Source organism: Trichoderma virens, assembly GCF_000170995.1.
Source record: "Trichoderma virens Gv29-8 chromosome Unknown TRIVIscaffold_6, whole genome shotgun sequence".
NCBI lineage: Eukaryota > Fungi > Ascomycota > Sordariomycetes > Hypocreales > Hypocreaceae > Trichoderma > Trichoderma virens.
Window position 1 is genome coordinate 2,492,157 of NW_014013743.1, and position 19,225 is coordinate 2,511,381.

General features: G+C 49.7%; 7 protein-coding genes across 7 annotated transcripts; 4 read left to right on the top strand and 3 right to left on the bottom strand.

Moving 5' to 3' along the window:
• Positions 1-1,064: 1,064 nt before the first annotated feature.
• TRIVIDRAFT_60321 (uncharacterized protein) lies at positions 1,065-2,262 on the bottom strand (the record flags this gene model as incomplete). The annotated part of the gene is made up of 5 exons (XM_014101589.1): positions 1,065-1,382; positions 1,417-1,573; positions 1,881-1,901; positions 2,039-2,124; positions 2,242-2,262. 5 exons carry the CDS (start codon positions 2,260-2,262, stop codon positions 1,065-1,067), a joined length of 603 nt encoding a protein of 200 aa, XP_013957064.1.
• A 1,818-nt stretch (positions 2,263-4,080) lies between these two features.
• Positions 4,081-4,432, top strand: TRIVIDRAFT_222115 (uncharacterized protein; the record flags this gene model as incomplete). Its single annotated transcript, XM_014101590.1, has 2 exons — positions 4,081-4,297; positions 4,368-4,432. The coding sequence occupies 2 exons, from the start codon at positions 4,081-4,083 to the stop codon at positions 4,430-4,432; spliced, it is 282 nt and encodes a 93-aa protein (XP_013957065.1).
• A 761-nt stretch (positions 4,433-5,193) lies between these two features.
• TRIVIDRAFT_53901 (uncharacterized protein) lies at positions 5,194-6,355 on the top strand (the record flags this gene model as incomplete). Its single annotated transcript, XM_014101591.1, has 4 exons — positions 5,194-5,268; positions 5,326-5,934; positions 5,989-6,157; positions 6,219-6,355. The coding sequence occupies 4 exons, from the start codon at positions 5,194-5,196 to the stop codon at positions 6,353-6,355; spliced, it is 990 nt and encodes a 329-aa protein (XP_013957066.1).
• A 249-nt stretch (positions 6,356-6,604) lies between these two features.
• On the bottom strand, positions 6,605-7,996 carry TRIVIDRAFT_60319 (uncharacterized protein; the record flags this gene model as incomplete). The annotated part of the gene is made up of 1 exon (XM_014101592.1): positions 6,605-7,996. The coding sequence occupies one exon, from the start codon at positions 7,994-7,996 to the stop codon at positions 6,605-6,607; it is 1,392 nt and encodes a 463-aa protein (XP_013957067.1).
• Positions 7,997-10,579: 2,583 nt separating this feature from the next.
• On the bottom strand, positions 10,580-11,452 carry TRIVIDRAFT_136184 (uncharacterized protein; the record flags this gene model as incomplete). The annotated part of the gene is made up of 1 exon (XM_014101593.1): positions 10,580-11,452. A coding segment is annotated over one exon (873 nt), but the record flags the coding sequence as incomplete, so codon positions are not given.
• A 1,590-nt stretch (positions 11,453-13,042) lies between these two features.
• Positions 13,043-14,692, top strand: TRIVIDRAFT_29685 (uncharacterized protein; the record flags this gene model as incomplete). The annotated part of the gene is made up of 1 exon (XM_014101594.1): positions 13,043-14,692. One exon carries the CDS (start codon positions 13,043-13,045, stop codon positions 14,690-14,692), a length of 1,650 nt encoding a protein of 549 aa, XP_013957069.1.
• Positions 14,693-17,432: 2,740 nt separating this feature from the next.
• TRIVIDRAFT_28667 (uncharacterized protein) lies at positions 17,433-19,146 on the top strand (the record flags this gene model as incomplete). Its single annotated transcript, XM_014101595.1, has 3 exons — positions 17,433-17,705; positions 17,765-18,533; positions 18,605-19,146. 3 exons carry the CDS (start codon positions 17,433-17,435, stop codon positions 19,144-19,146), a joined length of 1,584 nt encoding a protein of 527 aa, XP_013957070.1.
• Between the last annotated feature and the right edge of the window lie 79 nt (positions 19,147-19,225).

Sequence of the window (19,225 nt, forward strand, 5' to 3'; positions counted from 1 at the left end):
TGGATAGCCGCCTCCAAGTTAAGCATATCCTTTTCCGATGAACTTCACCCCCCAGGTGCCAAAGATCAGGGGGGGTTGTTCCTTCAGGAAGTCGACCCTGCAACAGCCTGCCCAAACCCTGCAACTCCCTCAGCAGTCTCTCGGAGGCGAAAAGTCGACAGCAAAGAGGGTGATATATGGAGATGTACTCTCCAAGAAAATCTTGCCCAGCAAAGGCGAAACCCCTTTGCGCATGCTACACGCATCGGTCGGGGATTCCCATGGGGTTCGGAGAACGCAAACACTCGAGGAACTTCCTTCGAAAGATAAAGAAGTCAGTTTCAGCACCTTCGCTGGGCTGTTCTCAGGCAATACTTTCAATTCCATTATGAGGCTTGGTTTTGGAGCCAAATCTATTTCTGTATGTCCCCCAAATACGACATTCGATAGTAATGATCGCGAGTACGACCATTGGCCTTGCAAACACTTACCAAACCCTCTAGACTTGCATTTCGTTGCCAGAATAGTGTGTCTGCACTGCCAGAAAGCCAAGATTCTTCAGCACAAAGCCCTTGCTGAAACGATCATCGGTATTCCCATCCCGTATTGGACCGGATTTTCTGTTGATTCTAGAAAATCCTCCAAGCTTTTTCGAGAAAATCTATATTCACACAAGCACCAGAGTTCAACCAAACTTCTTCAAGTACGATCCATCTCCAGAGGGAAAATTTGATGGGGGCCGTCGCTACCTAAGTGGAAAGAAAAGATTGGTATAATGAAGCTGTACCATGAGCAAATCACCAATTCTCCAAGGTAATCGACCTTTGCCTCATCCGAAAGAAGAAGCACTTTGATATCCCGTGGACAAATATCCATAAACTCTCTAAGAATCAGATTGGCTGTTGCTATCCTTGTCGTTTGGACTTCATGGCCTTTTCTAGCAGGTTTATGTCAATTTCCAGGGTTGGAGGGGACCGGATATGGTAAGAATCATCCCCAAATCATTAATGTTGCACTGTGTTTTAACATCTTTATCTGCAGGCTGACAACACATCCACCGCATTTGATCCCATCTTCTTGTCCTATTACGCTAACAAGGATTCAATGGCGGGCGGTTCATCGAGTTCCATTCCGAAAACCACTTCGCTTCCGACTTCCCTCCCCAGCCTTTCGTCGACGACACCAACCTCAGCTACGACGATCCGTGTCGTCAGATATACACAAACGTAAGAGACAAGACAAAGGATATCCAAGCTCTGGGGTACACATATGGAGCATCCGCTAGCCTGGACGTTTACAGGCCTCCATCGCTGATGGAACGAGGAGTGCACAAGATGCGCCCTTCTTGCAGCCGTGCTAATATTCATACGCCAAATGGTGTCGAATCCACGGTAAATGCGACGCTAAAGTGTTTGAAGTTAACGACGTGAGCCTCACAAACACATAATCTGTCGAAATGATGCCCTCCATCGCCATAGAATGGGACTTGGCATAGCTAAAGTCGGCCTGTGGAATTCTAGTCGACGCCGCAAGCCTACCACGCTGAGGCTCTTGAGTGCCGAGAAACTTGCAGAACAGTTGGCTGCGGATGAGGCTGTGAAGATGTTTGTTAATAATTTGGAGGGTGAAGGGAATGGGTAGAGCAGTAGTACTTGAAGCTTCCCATATATCCAAAGGTGCTGTGGCTCCCTAATGTTCAGGGTAGCCGAATGCGTAGATTGGAATACTGCTACACCATGTGTTGATACCAGTCATTTATTTAGCCTGATGTGCCCAATCGAAAATATCTTCGTCTCTTTTTCATTCATTAGACCATAGTGACTCTTGTTCATCTCCGCCATCTACAGTATGTGCTACGGCCTGATGATGGCTGACCATAGTGGTTAGCAACAGTAACGCACATCGTTGCCCCCTGAAGCAAACTGCGATGAATCAAGCACCAATCCAACCGTGCTATTATTACAACATGTCAATCTGATCTCGTGTAGACAGAATCAATATGTTTCTTGCAACCCATCTATCCTAAAGGTGATGATACGCATGCTGCATCGATACTTACACCATCTCTCCCTGCACAACGCCAAGCCATTTGCCACTATTCTGTCCATCCCCTCCTACACCAGCACACACTACGGCCTCAGTGCACTACAAAACAACCAGTATGGTCACCAGTACCCGAGTTATTCCCTCCGCTCTCCCGATACACAAGCAATCACTCGCCAAGAATCCGTACCAAATACAAACTCGGCAAAACCAACTCACTTTCCCCCCCAACAAGATCATCTTCACCGCTCCTGTCTCTCAGAAACTTGCTCACCTCGTCTCAGCAAGCGAAGACCGAGCGAATGAGCGGGCGAGCAATAAGAATACGAGCAGGAGGCTGCACGGATGCCTGGGGCAGCCTCCCCTCCTCGCCAGTGAATGGTGCGTTCATCTGATGTTCAGGCGTACTTTCCAAGCAAATAGGTAGGTAGGTGGCCCGTTAGCGAAGAGGACGCGTGGCCTGTTTCCCCCCTCCCTCCTGGATACATATATTCTTCTCCCCCCCTCTCGAATCTTTCTCCTTTTCTCTTCTTCTCTCCTCATCACCAAGTAGCGTCTTCCTTGGTCGTGGCGAGGTTTGAGGACTACTAGAGGACTGAACCTCGTTGCGGCCAGGGAAGATTCCCTTGGTGATCTTGGGGAGCTCTCCCCGATGATGTTTGGGATTTTGAAGAGTCAATTGATGTCTGGGATTTCGAAGAGTCCATCGTCTATTGAGGCCTCAGTTCATCCCCTTCCTTCGAAGAAATCAACTTCTCAGGGCACCCTCCACTGCGCCACAGCGTCAGCGACACACAATACAATACAACTCACCAGTCGACCTTGAAGAACTTCGCATGACGGGGTTTGCCGGTCAGTCTGTCTCACAATCACACTGATGACCTTGGTCAATCCACACACCCGAGCCATTTGCTCCTTTTTCAAATCCTGTTTCAATTCCACATACCAAGCCTCTCCTCCAACGCCAAGCGGATGAGACACACTCGCACCACGCCACAACTTGACATTCACACAATTCTTTCGCTGCCTGGCACCGCTCGTCTTTGGCATGACCAAGCTACGCAAAGACACCTGGCATTTTTCCAACGGTCTTCGTTGTTGGTTGATGTGGGAGGGGGGGGGTGGGGATGCATCTGAAGGGTTTGGGATTTTTTCAGGCGGGGGGTCGATGATTATTATACGAGGCCTCATTTGATCTTTTCTGTTTGTTTTGGTTGGCATGTTTATACTGGTGGTCGATGATTTATTCTACGAGGCCTCATTTGATCTTTTCTGTTTGTTTTGGTTGGCATGTTTATCCTGGTGGTCGATGATTTATTCTACGAGGCCTCATTTGATCAAGTTCTGTGTTCGCGCAGTGGACTGCTGGCTCGGGTAGCATGATGCTGAGGGTAGTTGGTAGTTGGTGATTTTTTCAATCAACATTTGTTTGCCGTCACTTTCTCTCTCTCTTTCGTTGTAATGAACGTGCCAGAATTGCCACCTCTGACGAAGCAGATTGCATGGGGCAACCAATAGGCAAGTAAATTATTCCGCTGGCAATTGAGAGGCGTGTAAATGTATTCCGAGTAGCTACTAGATATTTGAAGTCATTTGGAGACGCCAGTTCTTTGATGTTTTGCCGCCAACACAGTAAAAGCACGCCAGCCATTGACTGCTTGTCACAACCTCGCAGGTTCTGCTCCAAACTTGCCCCCATTAATGATCGCTTCGCCAAGTCATCTTAGATTCTAGATACGACGCGAATGAGTTGGTCCATCGTCTTCTTGGTTTGACGAGAACGAGCGCGCTCCCTCCCATCAACGATTAGCCACGCGACAAATCAATCAACGAGCACAGCCCACGCGAAAACGACGCTGGGCTATTCGAGAGATCCTACGGCGAAACCAAAATAGGAATGACGCGCCCATAGCTACGACAAGGTAGATATGGGGAAGAAAAAAGATGCCATCGAATCAGACTTGGACATATTTTGCAACACTACACAAGACTATGATATTATGATTTCAGCCTTGCCCTTCAGTCTTGTCCTTCAAGAACACGAAATTCCACATCATAATGAATCCCTTCCTAGGCGACAATCCCTTCGATCCGCCGTTATTGTCAGAGCTATCACACGGCGCCAGCCTCGATGAGATTTGCACCTTCTTCTCGTCAGACGCGCCAGAGGTGGCAGAGGCGCCGGCTGCTGAAGTTAACTTTGACGATGATGAATTTGCGGGCTACGAGAACTATAAGAGAATGATCGAGAAGATTAGCGACAGCATATTCTACGGTGAGGCTGGCTGCGATAGCTGCTGCTGCGTTGGAGACCGACCCCGAGACTGAGTCTGAGGCTGAGGAAGTTATTGAAGCTATTCTGGTCACCCAACCCGGCGCTGACGAGCTGGTTAAACGAGCCGGCCTGTGAAAAGTGTTGATATTAAATTGGAAGTACCAGAAATGCCCCCCCCCCCCCCCCCCCCTTTTTTTTTTTAAAGGAATTGATATGGGTTGATAGTCTATAGTGTTGTAATGTGAGATTTTGTATTACGATACAGGTTTCCTTTCCCCATACGCTATACTGTATTTTGGTATGTGGGTGTGACGATTGCGATTTGGGGGTAAACGTACGTAGCTTGTGATGTAGAGCACCGCGGTGAAAATAGGATTGCTCCAAGAGGTACCTAGATTTCCACTATGGCGTACATCTTCAGAAAGTATCGGCCTTCAATGGAAGCAACCGATAAAAGGCGAAACGAAGCAGAGATCTGCTTTCCATCAAGCGGCCGCTCGTTAGCGCAAAAGCGGCCGCCACAATCCCGATGTCAGGGAGCTAGGTGTCAGCCATTTATTCTACAATCGGACGCCCATCATCTCAATCACAGGCTAGCTTCGAACTTTGACCATCTATTCATGCCGATAACGAGAAATAGGATCATGATTAGTGGAGATAATCGCGTGGCTGCCCGAATGCCGTGGTTGGCGTTGCGTCGGGAGGCTGAATCGCTGCAGAGAAGCTCGGAGAAAAAAGCCGACTAGTGTCCCGAATTCCATTTGGATTGATGAAGCAGCTTCAGATTGAAAAGGGAGGATTTGGCATATATATAGGGATATGCTGAACCAAGATTTCGCCTCGCCAGCAACTCTATCCACCATCATCACACAGGTTGGAAAACCACCACTGACAACATGGGCGTTATAACTCAGATGTGGCCGCCGAAGCCGGCCTTTACAGAGCATAATCTTGGTGACTTGTCCAGCAAGGTATGAAGCATCCAACATGGCTCTTTTGGTCTGCGGAAGTGCTGATGGATAGCACAGGTCTACATCGTCACCGGCTCCAACACGGGCGTCGGCAAAGAGCTCGCACAAATCCTCTACTCTAAAAACGCCGCCGTCTATGTCGCTGCCCGCAGCCAAGCCAAAGCCACTGAAGCCATCGAAAGTATCCGCAAAGCCTTTCCTACTTCCACCGGCCGCCTCGAATTCCTTGCTCTCGACCTGTCGGATTTGGAAGCCGTGGCAAAGTCGGCCAAAGAGTTCATCACGAGAGAGCCAAAGCTCGATGTCTTGTTCAACAATGCGGGTGTGATGCATCCGCCGCAAGGATCCACGACAAAGCAGGGATATGAGCTTCAGATCGGTGTGAACAATCTTGGCCATTTGCTGTTCACGGAACTCTTGACACCCCTGTTGGCGAAAACTGCTGCGAGTTACCCTGCGAGTACGCCCAACACGGTGAGAGTTGTCTGGGTGAGCTCGCTATACTCGGAAATGGGTTCGCCCAAGGGGGGGATTGATCCAGAGAACTTGGGTTTTACGAAAAAGGAGCAGAGCACCTACTACAAGTACTCTGTGAGCAAGGCTGGCGTGTACTATCAGGCAGCAGAATACGCGAAGCGGTACAAGGACAATGGGGTCATTAGTCTCGTAAGTTTGAGATGTGGCAATGGACTAGATTTGACGAATACTGATAAGTCGCAGGCTGTGAACCCGGGAAACCTCAGATCCGACCTCCAGAGACATTACTCAGACGGGCTAATTAGCAAAATCAACAAGAAAATCATCCTGTTCCCCCCAATCAACGGTGCATACTCTGAGTTATTCTGTGGCCTCTCTCCAGAAGTGACGGCGGAGAGGTCGGGAAGTTATGGTGAGAAACGGCGACGTCGAACTTTTGAACTGACATGAGCTAATCGTATTTTTCTCAACAGCGATACCGTGGGGAAGATTTGCCAAGATTCGAGAAGATATTGAAAAGGGATCGAAGAGTATAAAAGAAGGAGGAACTGGCCTGGGAAAGATCTGGTATGATTGGTGTTTGGAGCAAGTTGAACCATTCATGAAGTAGACTTGTATTATTATTTCTTAATCGTGTTTCTAGTTCTATTCTCATTTAAATTCTCGTTTATATAACGCCAACCACATAATAACCGTATTGGCACTAAATCTCGCTGCACTTGCATGAGACGGATCCGTGGTGGGATGAAAAACAAGTATGATAAGTGAAATACGCCATCGTCGGGCAAGCTATGACAAGTCCTTGTGATTAAACGAAATATAAAGTTGACGAACATCTTTTCCATAGAAGCAGGCAGTCTCACACAATCTCAACCTGGTGGAATGCTGCCCCAAAGCCCTCGATATACCCCGAGCTGTTGTTCGACCAACCATAGACATACTGCAAGCGGAACGTGTCTGGTTCATCCCCTGGCCCATCCTCTGGGAACCCGATTCGGAAATTATCTTCACCCTGCCCACCCTGGATCTGCGTCTCGGGACTCAAAAAGAAACGGATCGAGTCTAGGTAAACCCCCACGCGACCCGATATGCAAACAATCGACTGCCCTTCGCCAACCTCCAGCACCCTTGGCGTGCCACCGCACATGCCACGAAGACCGCTACTGACACCGCCGTACCAGATCTCGAATCCGTCGACGCGGGCCCAAGCATGAATCACAACCTTGGTGATACGCCCATGCTTCCTCGCGAACTCGCGATCGTTAAAGTGGTTCATACAATGCGAGATGCCGGAGCCCATAGGACCCGTCGTGCCGGCCATGATATCTCGATTGATAGGGTCGTACGCCCCCTCCCGATCAAACTGCGGCCACTGCAGTGACGGCGCGAGGATGTCGTCAATCTGCTGTCGATAGACAGCCCCGGCCGCGTCACGCAGATCTTGAGCATATCTCTCCGCTTCCAGGTCAGGGGAATACCCTCGGCCCGGGCCGAACTCTGGACCCCATATGATCTCATGCGAGAACTGGGTTTCGAGGTCGCGTACGAATTTGTGGTAGGTAGAACCAAGTATGCGGTGCCGGCTCTTGACTTTTCTCTCCGTCACCACAATTCGCTCGTCCAGACGCCACGTTAGACATCTCTCGCGGATACCGTCGGCTGCGGTGGTGTAGATGGTGATGGCATCTCTGAGTTCCCGGCGGAGACGGTCTGTATCGGCGGGTTGGTTGGGGTAGATTTGGTCCCAGTGCAGGAGTTGCTCGCGGAGGAAGCCGAGATGGAGCGTGGCCATTGGGATAAAAAACTGGAGCGTGAGCCAAGGGGTGCCGTTCTCGGTGAACTCGCGCCGGATGATGGTGAGCCAGCTGAGGATGAACGTGAACCGCTCGCCTTTTTGGCTAATCCCATAAGGCGTCTGGTTGTAATTATTGATTAGGTCCTGGAGAGAGTTGATCCTTTGCCGGAGATCGCGGACCTTGTCGTCGTTTAAAAGACCCTTGACAATCATCCGCACGTTCCCGTCAATTTCGTCCCATCGCAGGCTGGGCTTGCGTGGATCCGGCCAAAGCGCCGTAATGAGGCCTCCCAGCAGTGAGCCGACCGTTGGGATAGCTTTAAGACCATTGGAGACAGTAATCTTGAGGAGCTTATTCATGTCGATGATGTTGCCCAAGTTGATATGCGAGTCGGAGCTTTGGAAATGTGGACGGTCTGGAACTACGATCTGTTGCTGTTGCGCGTTCGCAGCCATGGTGAAGGCCTTATTATGTCGGTCAGTATCGTAATCCGGACGATCAGGGCAATTAGCCTACCTACATGTACCTTTTGAAGGGAGAAACGTGAACTTGATCTGGGCTCAAAGTTCTTAGCAGTGAAGCTGAGAATGTGTCAACTTTCCACTGTCGGCTTTGCTTGGTTAGGAAACTCTGTACTCAGGTGCCTCGTTGATTCAGAAAGCCCTATGTCTGGCTCCAAGCAGCTCGGGTATAGTAGCTACTAATATCTTAGGGGAGCCGGAAAGAGATATGGCATTGAAAGTCGTTGGGCGTCAGTCGGGCCTCAATAGCATCCATGATCAGCTAAGTAGGCATACAGACTACACAGCGACTCGGTCAACAATATATGCTGTGTTTCTAATAAATTAATCAAGGCGTCTCTATTGGAGATCGTACTGAGAAGGCTTCTACTTCAATGTGGCTAACGATTGTCGCAGCTGCATCTTCTAGTCCGTACATGGGGGCTGCATGGGGGAAAATTTGTACTCTGGACAGTATGAATGGCAGGGGAGGAGTGTTGATGTCTAATATGGCTGCCCAACATGGCCGCCCAATATGCTGCCTCTTTAAGCGTGATAACTATATCAATCTTGAATGTCGAAGACTTTCTCTACTTGGCTTTCGTTGCTCGCTAAAGAACACCCGGCACATTTGTATGGGCCCGTGTTTAATCTTTGTCTCTTCTCCCGGACGTTGTACAAGCAAATTAAGACATGGTCCCTGTAAAACCTCACTGATAAATTGTAACATTATCACCAAATGTGTTTGAAGGACAATTTCTCTCCCATATATAGCAGATATATCGATATCTCCTTGATGAATTGTAGTGTTATTGCCGAATACGCCCAAAATATTGTAAGTTGTTCGGCAGCCGGGTTCAATACGTCGTCGTCGTCGTCGTCGTCGTCGTCGTCGATATCTCCTAGATGAATCATGGTCTTCGATTGGATTGGGCGTCTGAAGAAAGTTAACGATATCGTTCTCGGTTAAGGCGGGTATGTGCTGTACGGTTTGTTGTGATGTTGGATTGGGGACAAGGGAATTGATGGCAGTGCAAACAGGTCTATTCAGCTTCGAGTTAGCTTTCATTATCTGTCAAATACAGGAAACAAGTATACTTACTTTTCTCGGCGATGGTATCAGCTACAAGCTTGTGCAAAGCGCTCTGCAGATGCTCGTGAATTGATGCGGGCAAAGTGTCGACCAGTCTCTGCAGCCCAACCTCGAATTCATTTCTCTCTTCTCCGTCTTTAGTGAGTCGTTTCCTTGTTTGTGCCATCTCTACGTCGCCATCATCATGGATATCTCCTTGATAAATTGTAGCGTGCGCGCCGAATGTGTTTGAAGAAATGTTTCTACTAGCTGATCTGCCAGAACAATAAAATGATGGTGGCTGTGGAAAATGGATGCTAGCTTGCTGTGAATCAATTTCCCGGGATAGAGCGAGGCTATCTGCTTCAGAAAAGCCGTACATACGAGCGAGCTCTTCTGCCAAATTGTCGGTGTCTACCAGATCCACCAAGCTAAATTTTCGTGTTTTCTCCATAACTTGTTGGTCTGCCGTTGTTGGGCCAATATTGAAGTCAATGTCTACTAGTTGAACGTGCCTGTATCGCCCGATATCGTCTTCTGGACTTTGAGACTTCAGCGGCCTAGGATTTTGGAACAAACCTGGGGCATTTCTCTTCGTGGCTTGTGCAGCCTCTGGTTCAGTATCGATCCAACCCTCGTCTATTTGGATGTCATGTATCTCTTCTATTCGCCTGTAGTTCAACGAGCATCTGCGACTATTGTCATCGTTAGTACTACCCTATTAATCGTGAAGGTCGTGGTTTGAAAGGGCCATGGCAAGGTAGTGCTGCTCGCGAGAAATTGTCAATAGCATACCATTGAATTGTATCAGTTGAGAGGCCAGGATTCATTAAACCGCAAGATGGGCATTTCGTGGAGCCTTTGTTTTGCCTTCGGAATATCATGCTCATTCTAAGCACCTGGTTCGGCTGTCCAGATCGGTCAGTAATTGCAACCATTAAAGTGCAAAAAAAGATCAGGACCTTTATGACGGACTGCCATTCTTTGGAAAGATCAAGTTGCTGTCCGTTTTGCTGATCTTCTAGAATCCATTCACCCCGTTCTATCTTGTTGGTCCCCAGATCTTTAAATCTATGCTTAAGTATCTTGACGAAGAGCTAAGAGAGACGTTAGCGTGACACCTTCTCAGATTCCATACGCGTGAAACAAATTACCTCTTTTGAGTCAACCGTCTCCAGATGGAAGGGTAAGCGGCAGCCCCTAGAGTCGATCACAAGTACTGGGCTGAGTGGCACCTGCTTGTAGAATTGTTGCTGGGCCAAGACACGAAAGAATTCCAGTATCTTGAGAGCAGTCCATTGTGTACCTGTTGCCAGCCGCGCAGCTAAAGTTGTTTCTGGCTCTATGCATTGGCCGGTTAGCCGACACACTTCATTAAGTACGCACAAAGGAATTTGTATACCGGCTGAACATGGCTCATCAGACCCCGAGGACGGCTCCATCACAATCTCCGGTATAGCTTCTATCAGCAATTCTCTTGCATAAGCCGCCGCGGTCGCTGCTGCATATCGTTGCCATTGCTTATTCTTGTGTGAATCTGAGTAGTCGCAGATTCCTCGGATCACCAAACATGGCAAAGTATCAACCAATCCAGCTGCTTCCATTTCGAAGCATATAATATCATGGTGTCGAGCTATCTCATCTCGGCAGATGGCGTCTTTCATCACCTGGTTCCCAGAAGCAATATTACCATAATGAATGACAGGGTTGCTGTCCTCTCGAGGATGGCGGCTAACTAACATGGACGTATCACAGCTGTCGCAGCTAACAATTTCTGGGTTATGAGAGTAGGTAGCGCGAAAGAGCTTGTCTTGCGATGAGCTCGGATGGATGTATTCGATCATTTTCGGATGCTTTATGAGCATTTCTTTAAGGATAGTCGGCACTCTGCTGAAGGTATATTCGTGATTTGTTTGCAACCTCGATACAGCCGTCGAGAGTCTGGTTGGAGGATATTTTGGCACTCCTGTTGGATGGACCCGGGAACCTTGGACGACTTTACCAAGATCATGTTGCACTACACTATTGCCGACGACAATATCACCAAGGCGTATATCAACCTTGCCGGGGACTCCGCCACCGATTCCTACCATCAGCCCGACCTTGATGGAGGGAAAGGTGCGAGCCAGGTTGGTAGCCACAACTGCAGCAGGGTTTGTACCATAGCGGTTTGCGGGGAGGCATGCGACAACAATGTTGTGTGGTCCAATGTTGCCTAAGATGTAGGAATTGGAGTCTTTTGCATCTAAAGGCAGCTTTTGATGGATTCTGTCGAGCATGGCGTTGGCGGCGGCCATTTCGATGGGGAGGGCGCAAATCCAGGCGATCGTGTAGCTGTCATATCGCAGTTTGACGAGGCTCTCTTCAGTTCTTGGTCGTTTGGAAGGTGTCTGCAGTGAGGTTGCATCGTCGCTGTCGTCGGCCCGGATTCTTTTGCCGCGCTTCGAGCTGACGGTGTCCATCACTGTTAGGAATACTTTGATCCAAGTCAAATGTCGATACTATGTTCAGCAGATTTAGGAGAGGAAGCTGAGGGACACCGAAAACAATCCTTGGATACCCAAGGCTGACCTATCAACGTTTGCACAGCCACGGCACGTTGGGCTCCAACGCCAATGCAGGCGCCAAACAACCCGCTGCATTCATGTGGGAGTCTGCCTTTTTCTTCAATATGGGAAGCGAATTGCAGAATGGCCGTGATACCCTAGAGCGATTGTGTCAGTAATCGAGATTTAGTACAGGGTATCAATGCAGAATACTGAATTGGCAACGTACGTTTTTTTCTCATTCTGACAACGTGAACTGGATGCTTGACTGGTAGGCTGGAGAAATCTCGAAGTAGGATTTGAAATCTGGATCTGTGCCTGCATTTGCGTCTGGCGCCACTTATCGTTTGATGGAGTGGATGCATTGTTGACAAGCAAAGGCTTCAATGTACGTTCAAAATTGGTACGGCGGATGTGTCCTCTCGGCGGCATAGAATCTTCCTCTCTTTTCGAGCTGAGAAGGTGAGCTCTTTCTCCGGGCGGCAGGAGACCATTCTGATTCCTCCATCTTGTCCTGTCGATGAAACTGGATGCTCCTGAGCTACTGCTGGAAACTTCTCAGTTGCTTGGGTAGATGGTGATTAGCAGACACGAGCCGTACATACAGGTTGGGATCCATCTGTTCCTGGAGCTGCTCATTCATGGATATCTGAACGGGAAAAGGACGTAGATGTGTTCGACACCAAAGTCTAGAGATAGAGCAATGCTATCCGCCTCAGAAAAGTTGGAGATGAGAGGGGTTGTTCGACCACACCCGGTGTCCAGGCACTCACTCGTTCATTTCCATAAGTGAGTGTGGTGGCTTTTTTTTTTTTTTCATCAAAGAAGCAGATTTGGAAGCGACACTTCCCTCAGGCTGTCACGTTTGACCGGTCTTCTGAATACGCCTGATAGTGTTGTATCGCATGAAATGCCAAGTAGCTGCACAGTACTGCTGACGGTGAGATTCAATTCACCTCATATGGCGTCTCTGTACTCACAAAGTACCCTCACCTGTGCATCTCATGGCCAATGAGTGCATCGCGGTACCTGCATTTGCGGCGGCGTGGCCACCAAGCGACAAGTATTTCTCACTGCGCTTCATCTTGAGAATGGCCTCATTGAACATGTCGATCTTTGCTCCAATCCTATCGGTCAATGGTTGATCCGCTCCATCTCTCCTGTCCATGTCAACATTCCATCTCAAATGCTGACGACGCCTCATCGCATCCTGCCGAGGCACTAGCTGATTATTAAATCCAGCGTCCAAGTGCTCCTATAAGCTCATGGCATGTGGGAACTTTGTCTCTTCTTTGAAAGCAACACACAGACAGTGATTTATTAGATTAATGATCCCCTGAATCTTTATCCTTTCATCGCTCTTCACCTTCTCAAACTCACAAGATGCCTCAATCCTGGCAGGACATCACTGCTCGTAAACGCGCCGAGCGGGGCTCCAAAATCCCCTCCGAATGGCGTCTAGCAGAACCTCTTCCCTCTGGAACTAGACCCATAGACTTTCTTCCTCGATGCGGAGTCCTTTCAGAGCACGATCTGGCCCTCACAAACCCTGCTCGCGATGCAACCGACTTGCTTGCTCTGCTCTCCACCGGCAAAGTCACGGCTGAAGATGTTGCTCGGTCATTCTGCAAACGCGCCGCCGTTGCGCATCAGCTAACCAACTGCTTGACGGAAATCATGTTTTCAGAAGCCATTGAGAGAGCAAAGTGGCTGGATTCCGAGTTCAAGAAACATGGCAAGACCGTCGGCCCTCTACACGGCCTTCCCATCAGCATCAAAGATCAATTCTACATCAAGGGATACGACAGCTCTATGGGAATCACGGCGCTGTGCTTCAAACCAGCCAAATCGACTAGCCAGGCAGTGCAGATGCTGCTCGATGCTGGCTGCGTCATAATCGGCAAGACGGCCGTTCCTCAGACCGTCTTGACTGCTGACACGGATTCGATTGTCTTTGGACGCACGGTGAACCCTTACAACGCCGAGTTTGGAGCAGGCGGATCCTCTGGAGGCGAAGGCGCGTTGATTGCCATGGGCGGCTCTGCCTTGGGACTTGGAACAGACGCAGCAGGAAGCGTGCGCATGCCCGCGGCGGTATGTGGAGTTGTCGGATACAAGCCCAGCGCATACAGGATCCCGATTGACGGCCAGAGAATCCTGGGCAAAGGCATCATGGGTATCACGTCTTTGGGACCGCCAGCCGTCAGCGGCTTTCTGGCGAGGTCGGTGAGAGATGCAAGGCTCGCGGCTAGAGTCATGGCAGAGGCGAAGCCGTGGAACGACAGTCCATTTTTATACCCTCATCCTTGGATGCAGATCGCTTCTCCCGTCAAGCCAGGAATCGGCGTGTGGCTCAAGATTGATGAGCTACATCTTCACCCACCCGTTGCCCGAGGTCTTCGTCTTGCAACTGATAGGCTCAAGAGAGCTGGCTACGAGGTCATTGAGCTCTCGCCTCCTCCCTTTCGAATGGCATGGGATTTATTGCAGGAGATTGCAGAGTTTGGGGATTTGTCACATATGCGAAAACTGCTAGAATCAGAGCCGCACACCAAGATTGTCCAAGCAATGGGATTCATCACTCGCAAATCAGCGCATCCGGAACTATCAGTCGAGTATCTGCACGAGTTAAACTTCCAAGTGGCTCGCATGGCAATGCTGATGAAGGGATATTGGCGACACGACGGCAAACCACTTGACGGTATTCTGTTTGTCAATGCGCCGCATACTGCTGTTCCCTTTGACACTTATACCTGGCTTGGCTTTACCAGCATTATAAACCTGCTAGACTGGACGAGTATTTCGATACCATTGAACGAAAATGCGGATAAGAGTATAGATGTTGGGATGCAGCTTGAGGACTGCTACGACGAGCTGGATCTTTCAATCCAGAAGCTATATGATGCCGAAAAGTTTCATGGCTTGCCGATATCTGTTCAATTGATTGGTCAAAGATTTGAAGATGAGAAGCTTCTCGCTCTAGCGGATGAAATTGGACCTGTTATAGCTCAGAGAGGGCAGTCCAAGTTATAATAGAATACGCATAGATAGTAAGCACATGGGTAGAAGATGCCAAGATAGCGGTTGTGTCAATGGTCAATGACTATCCCACATTGTTCATATTTTGACTATTAGCTTAGTTCCATCTATACTAACGAACATGAACGGGATGAACTTAATTGATTGAGATGACCTCGAACGATCCGAAAGACCTTGATCAAACAAGCTGACGGCGATCTATCTAAGTGGCCTCGTTCTCTCGCGGTAGCTTCTATCAATCCGGACGGCCTTGGTCGAACTGCATGACTCTGATCAGCGCAGCTGCTTTGCTTGCCCTTATAAGCGCCTTTAGCAGGCATCAGACTTGTTGGAATCTCCTTCATACAAGTTTCGTTGCATGAATCTCAGGTGAGACTGTTGAGGCCGACAAACAATGGATTGCACATGTCAATGCGCCATCTCGTGTAACGCCGAGATCGGGAGAATACTTGGATCTAGGTAGCATTTACGATTTATTCTCCGTCTCCTTTTCCACGCACATCAATGGACCAATCAAGCCAAGATCCCGGAAGAGTCGTTTCTCGTCATCATGTCACGTTGCCCAATTGCGCCCGGCTTGAGATGATCTCATTGAATCCATTTACGTCCAATGGTCACCAATGTCCCACGTAGTACATGTAGCCAGTGAAGCCAATGACTACATGTGCCCAAAGCTGAATCCAACAGCGAAAGAGATCCATTAAGAGATCCATTGCTTCAGCATTCAGCATTTGATCAGCGCTCAGCACCATGCCAGGCTACGTTGCGTGAAGCGCTGCAAGTCGAAGCCGTATCATTGATGCCTTGTTCCCACTTCATGTGCTAAAGGCCCTCATTTTCCCGAATTCGCCAAGTCCACCCATCACGATCGGAGCTCGGCTGGCCACAGCCAAGCACGGGTAGCCGCCTGCTAGCAACAGCTACTGTGGCTAGCACCATCTCCAGCTACCCCAGAGCCAAGACATCTTTCACAGGCATTTGCTGCCATGTCATTGCCCAGCTGAGCTTTGACAGCTGGGTCCGAGGCTTGCAAAACACGTTGCAGTGCCGTCACTAGGAGCTGCGGAACCCGGCCACTGGTAGTATAAACCGACTGCCTCCCTCCGGCTCGCTCTCGGGTCTCGTCACTGAGCAAATCCAGGCCGAGCGGCCACAATGCAACGTTAACCTGAAGAGCTCCCCCCACTGCAGTTATCTCGTACTCTGTGCCTGGACCTCGTACCAAGTAGCTTCTTCTGGAGTAGGGCCCTGTGGCTGGTCTTAGAGTGCGGGGGGCCGTGGTCAACCACGAGTACGGCACAGTAAGCACGTCCGTATCGTATCTCGTACTCCATAGTGCCTGGGATAACTGCGAATAACTGGAGCCAAGCCCGCTTGGGATCCGCAAATACTTGCCGCCGTAATCGGGCAAAGACGAGGAGAGCAGATTGAAGCAGAGATAACGAGCTGATTGTTATCTTGGCTATTGGTGTTTGATAACGGCTGGTGACTCAGGCCATGTCCACAAGAAAATATGTCGCAAGAAAACGAATCGAATCCTCAAGGAAGATGCCGGAATTGTCAGGCTGACGAGAGGAGTGGAGGATCCATAGGCAAACGAGAAATCCTTGTCTCGAGTTTTTCATTACTAAGGTACTCTCTTTCTTCTTCCATACCCATACCCGGTACAGTACATAGTACGAGAAGGCACACACTCTCCACCCCCGCAAATGGTCGAGGGGTTTTCTCCCGCCTCTTCATGTCTTCATCTCCACTCTTTTTGCCTCTCTCTCCATCTTTTGCCTCCATCCCGCTAATCATTCTTGGCTTTCCCTGTACAGTAATACGGAGAACCTCCACAAGTCCAGGGCAGAACGGCTATTGCTCTCCAACAAGCCACTTTGCGCCCTGGAAATGGCTTGCTTGTCTCACCCCAACACTGCTTGTACTCGTACATGATGGATGGAATGACCCTGGGTCGATGTTTTTCAGGGGCCTTCCTCCATTGGTAAGCCTAAAATTGTTTCTTTTTAAGCTTCCCTTAGACTCTTCAGCGCAGAGATATCCCTGCCAACCTCTCCGCCGCCCTGATAGGTGGAACAATCGTCGAGGAGCCGTGCTAATGGTTGCTTTGCAGTCCTCTGCACGACTCTGCGCCGCGCTAGCAACCTTGAACTGATAACGTGTGGGATCGGCCATGTCTTCTCCAATCTCGAAACGACCACACTAGACGCTCGCTAGCTGGGGGAGAGCCACAAGGTGTGCAATCCAACCCAGTAGTTCTGATCGACCTAACTGTTACAGTAATTCGAGCTGGCTGACTGATGGCATCGGCGCCTCCCAGCTCGTCTCTTGTACCACTCATGTCCCCTTCACATCGCCTGTTCCATGGTATAGGCTGTCTCTAGTGGCAATCTCGTTACATCGGTCCAAGAGCTACTCCAAGCAGTTGCACAGTGGCGGGAGCCTTATCGGCCATGGCACTCCACTCCTTAGCACATGTGCACCTCCTTACTTGGTATATATCCATGATTCCCTAGCTCTGATTTGCGATTCGCACAGCTCGGAAGTCGCTGTCCTGCCTATCTGCACCTGCTCAAGGTTGGTTGCATCTGGCGGTTCTCAACCTCGGCGGTGACGACTTCAGTCCTCTTCAACAGGCACTGCTTCAAGGCAAGGGGTGTTTTTTCTGTCTCATAATATTTCCACCCGTCAGTTTTTCACGCCACAAACGACTCGATAAATCATCACAGCCATGGCGGAAACCGATCTCAAACGCGAAGAGACGCGGCCAGACTCGGTTCACGATCTCAAGCATGGCGGTGTTACTAGTGAAGCCATCGAGGCTATTCGAGCCGAGCATGAGCTCACCTTTAGCGAGGCCTTGAAGCTGTATCCCAAGGCCATTGCCTGGTCAGGCTTTGTGTCTATTGGTGTCATCATGCTTGCCTTTGATCCTCAGCTCATCGGAAACCTCTACTCAACGCCCCAGTTTGCTCGTGACTTTGGACACCTATACAAGGGTGATGTGAGTGTTTGCTCTTCATTCTCTACCCCAAGCACAAATACTGACTTATTGTCCTGCAGTGGGTAATTCAAGCATCTTGGCAGACTGCTCTCTCAATGGGCAACCCCATCGGTCAGGTCGTCGGCGCCCTCTTCGCTGCTTACCCCATGGATTACTTTGGTCGAAAACTCACCTTTGGCGTGTGCGTCATCCTTACCGCCGGCATCGTCTTTATTCAGTTCTTCTCCAAGAGTCTCAGTGTTCTTCTTGCCGGAGAGCTTCTGGCTGGTCTCGTCCTGGGAATGTTCGTCGTCATTGCTCCGGCTTACGCCTCCGAGGTCTGTCCCACGGCGCTTCGTGGTCACCTCACCTCATTTGTCAACCTTTGCTTCGTCATTGGCCAACTTTTGGGCAACGGTGTCACTGCTGGCACTTCCAAGCTGAACAACCACTGGGCCTACAAGATCCCTTTCCTGCTCCAGTGGTTTTGGATCCTTGTCATTCTTCCTGGCATGTGGTTCATCCCCGAGAGTCCCTGGTGGCTGGTCCGTAAGAACCGCTTGGAAGACGCTGAAAAGTCATTGCGGAGATTGGCATCGCCCAAGGTCAATGTCCAAGCTACCTTAGCCTTCATCGTCGAGACGGATCGTTTGGAGCAGGAGCTCGAGGCTGGTAGCACATACTGGGACTGCTTCAAGGGTGACAACTGGCGCCGTACCGAAATCTCCATGGGTGTCTACTGCACTCAGGTTCTCAGCGGCATCTATCTCATCAACTACGGCACCTTTTTCTTCCAGCAAGCTGGTCTTCCCACTGACCAAGCCTTTAACATGTCCGTTGGATTCTTGGGTAAGTTATCGTGTCGTCGTTATTCCTGCCAATCGGATTCCCTCACTAATACACTCTTTTTTGTATTCTAGCTGTCGGCTTTGTTGGAACTCTTGTTTCTTGGGTTCTCATGCTCAAATTCGGTCGCCGAACGCTCTTTGTGTCGGGTCTCGCATGGCTCGTCGTCCTCCAGTTCGTCATCGGTATCCTCGATTGCATTCCCGGCCGACCTTCAGGTGCCATCTGGGCCGAGTCGTCACTCATGCTCATCTGGAACTTCTTCTACGACATCTCCATCGGCCCCGTTTGCTTCGTCTTGCTCGGTGAATGCTCAGCTACCCGCGTCCGTTCCAAGACAATTGCTGCCGCTACTGCTGCTCAAGGAATCTTGGGCATTGTCATGACCGTTGCCATTCCCTACATGATCAACCCGGAGCAGGCCAACTTGCAGGGCAAACTGGGCTTCTTCTTTGGTGGTCTTGCTCTGATCTGCCTCGTTTGGTCTTACTTCCGCGTGCCCGAGACAATGGGTCGCACGTTTGAGGAACTCGATCTACTCTTCGACAAGAAGGTGCCCGCAAGACAATTCAAGGGCTATAAGCTGGAGGGTGCCGTGTCAGCGGGCGCAGCGTAATCACATACGAGCACATGTGGATAGAAAGGAGGAGGAGGAGGAATAAAGGGAAAAGACGAAAGACAAGAGAAATAAGGCT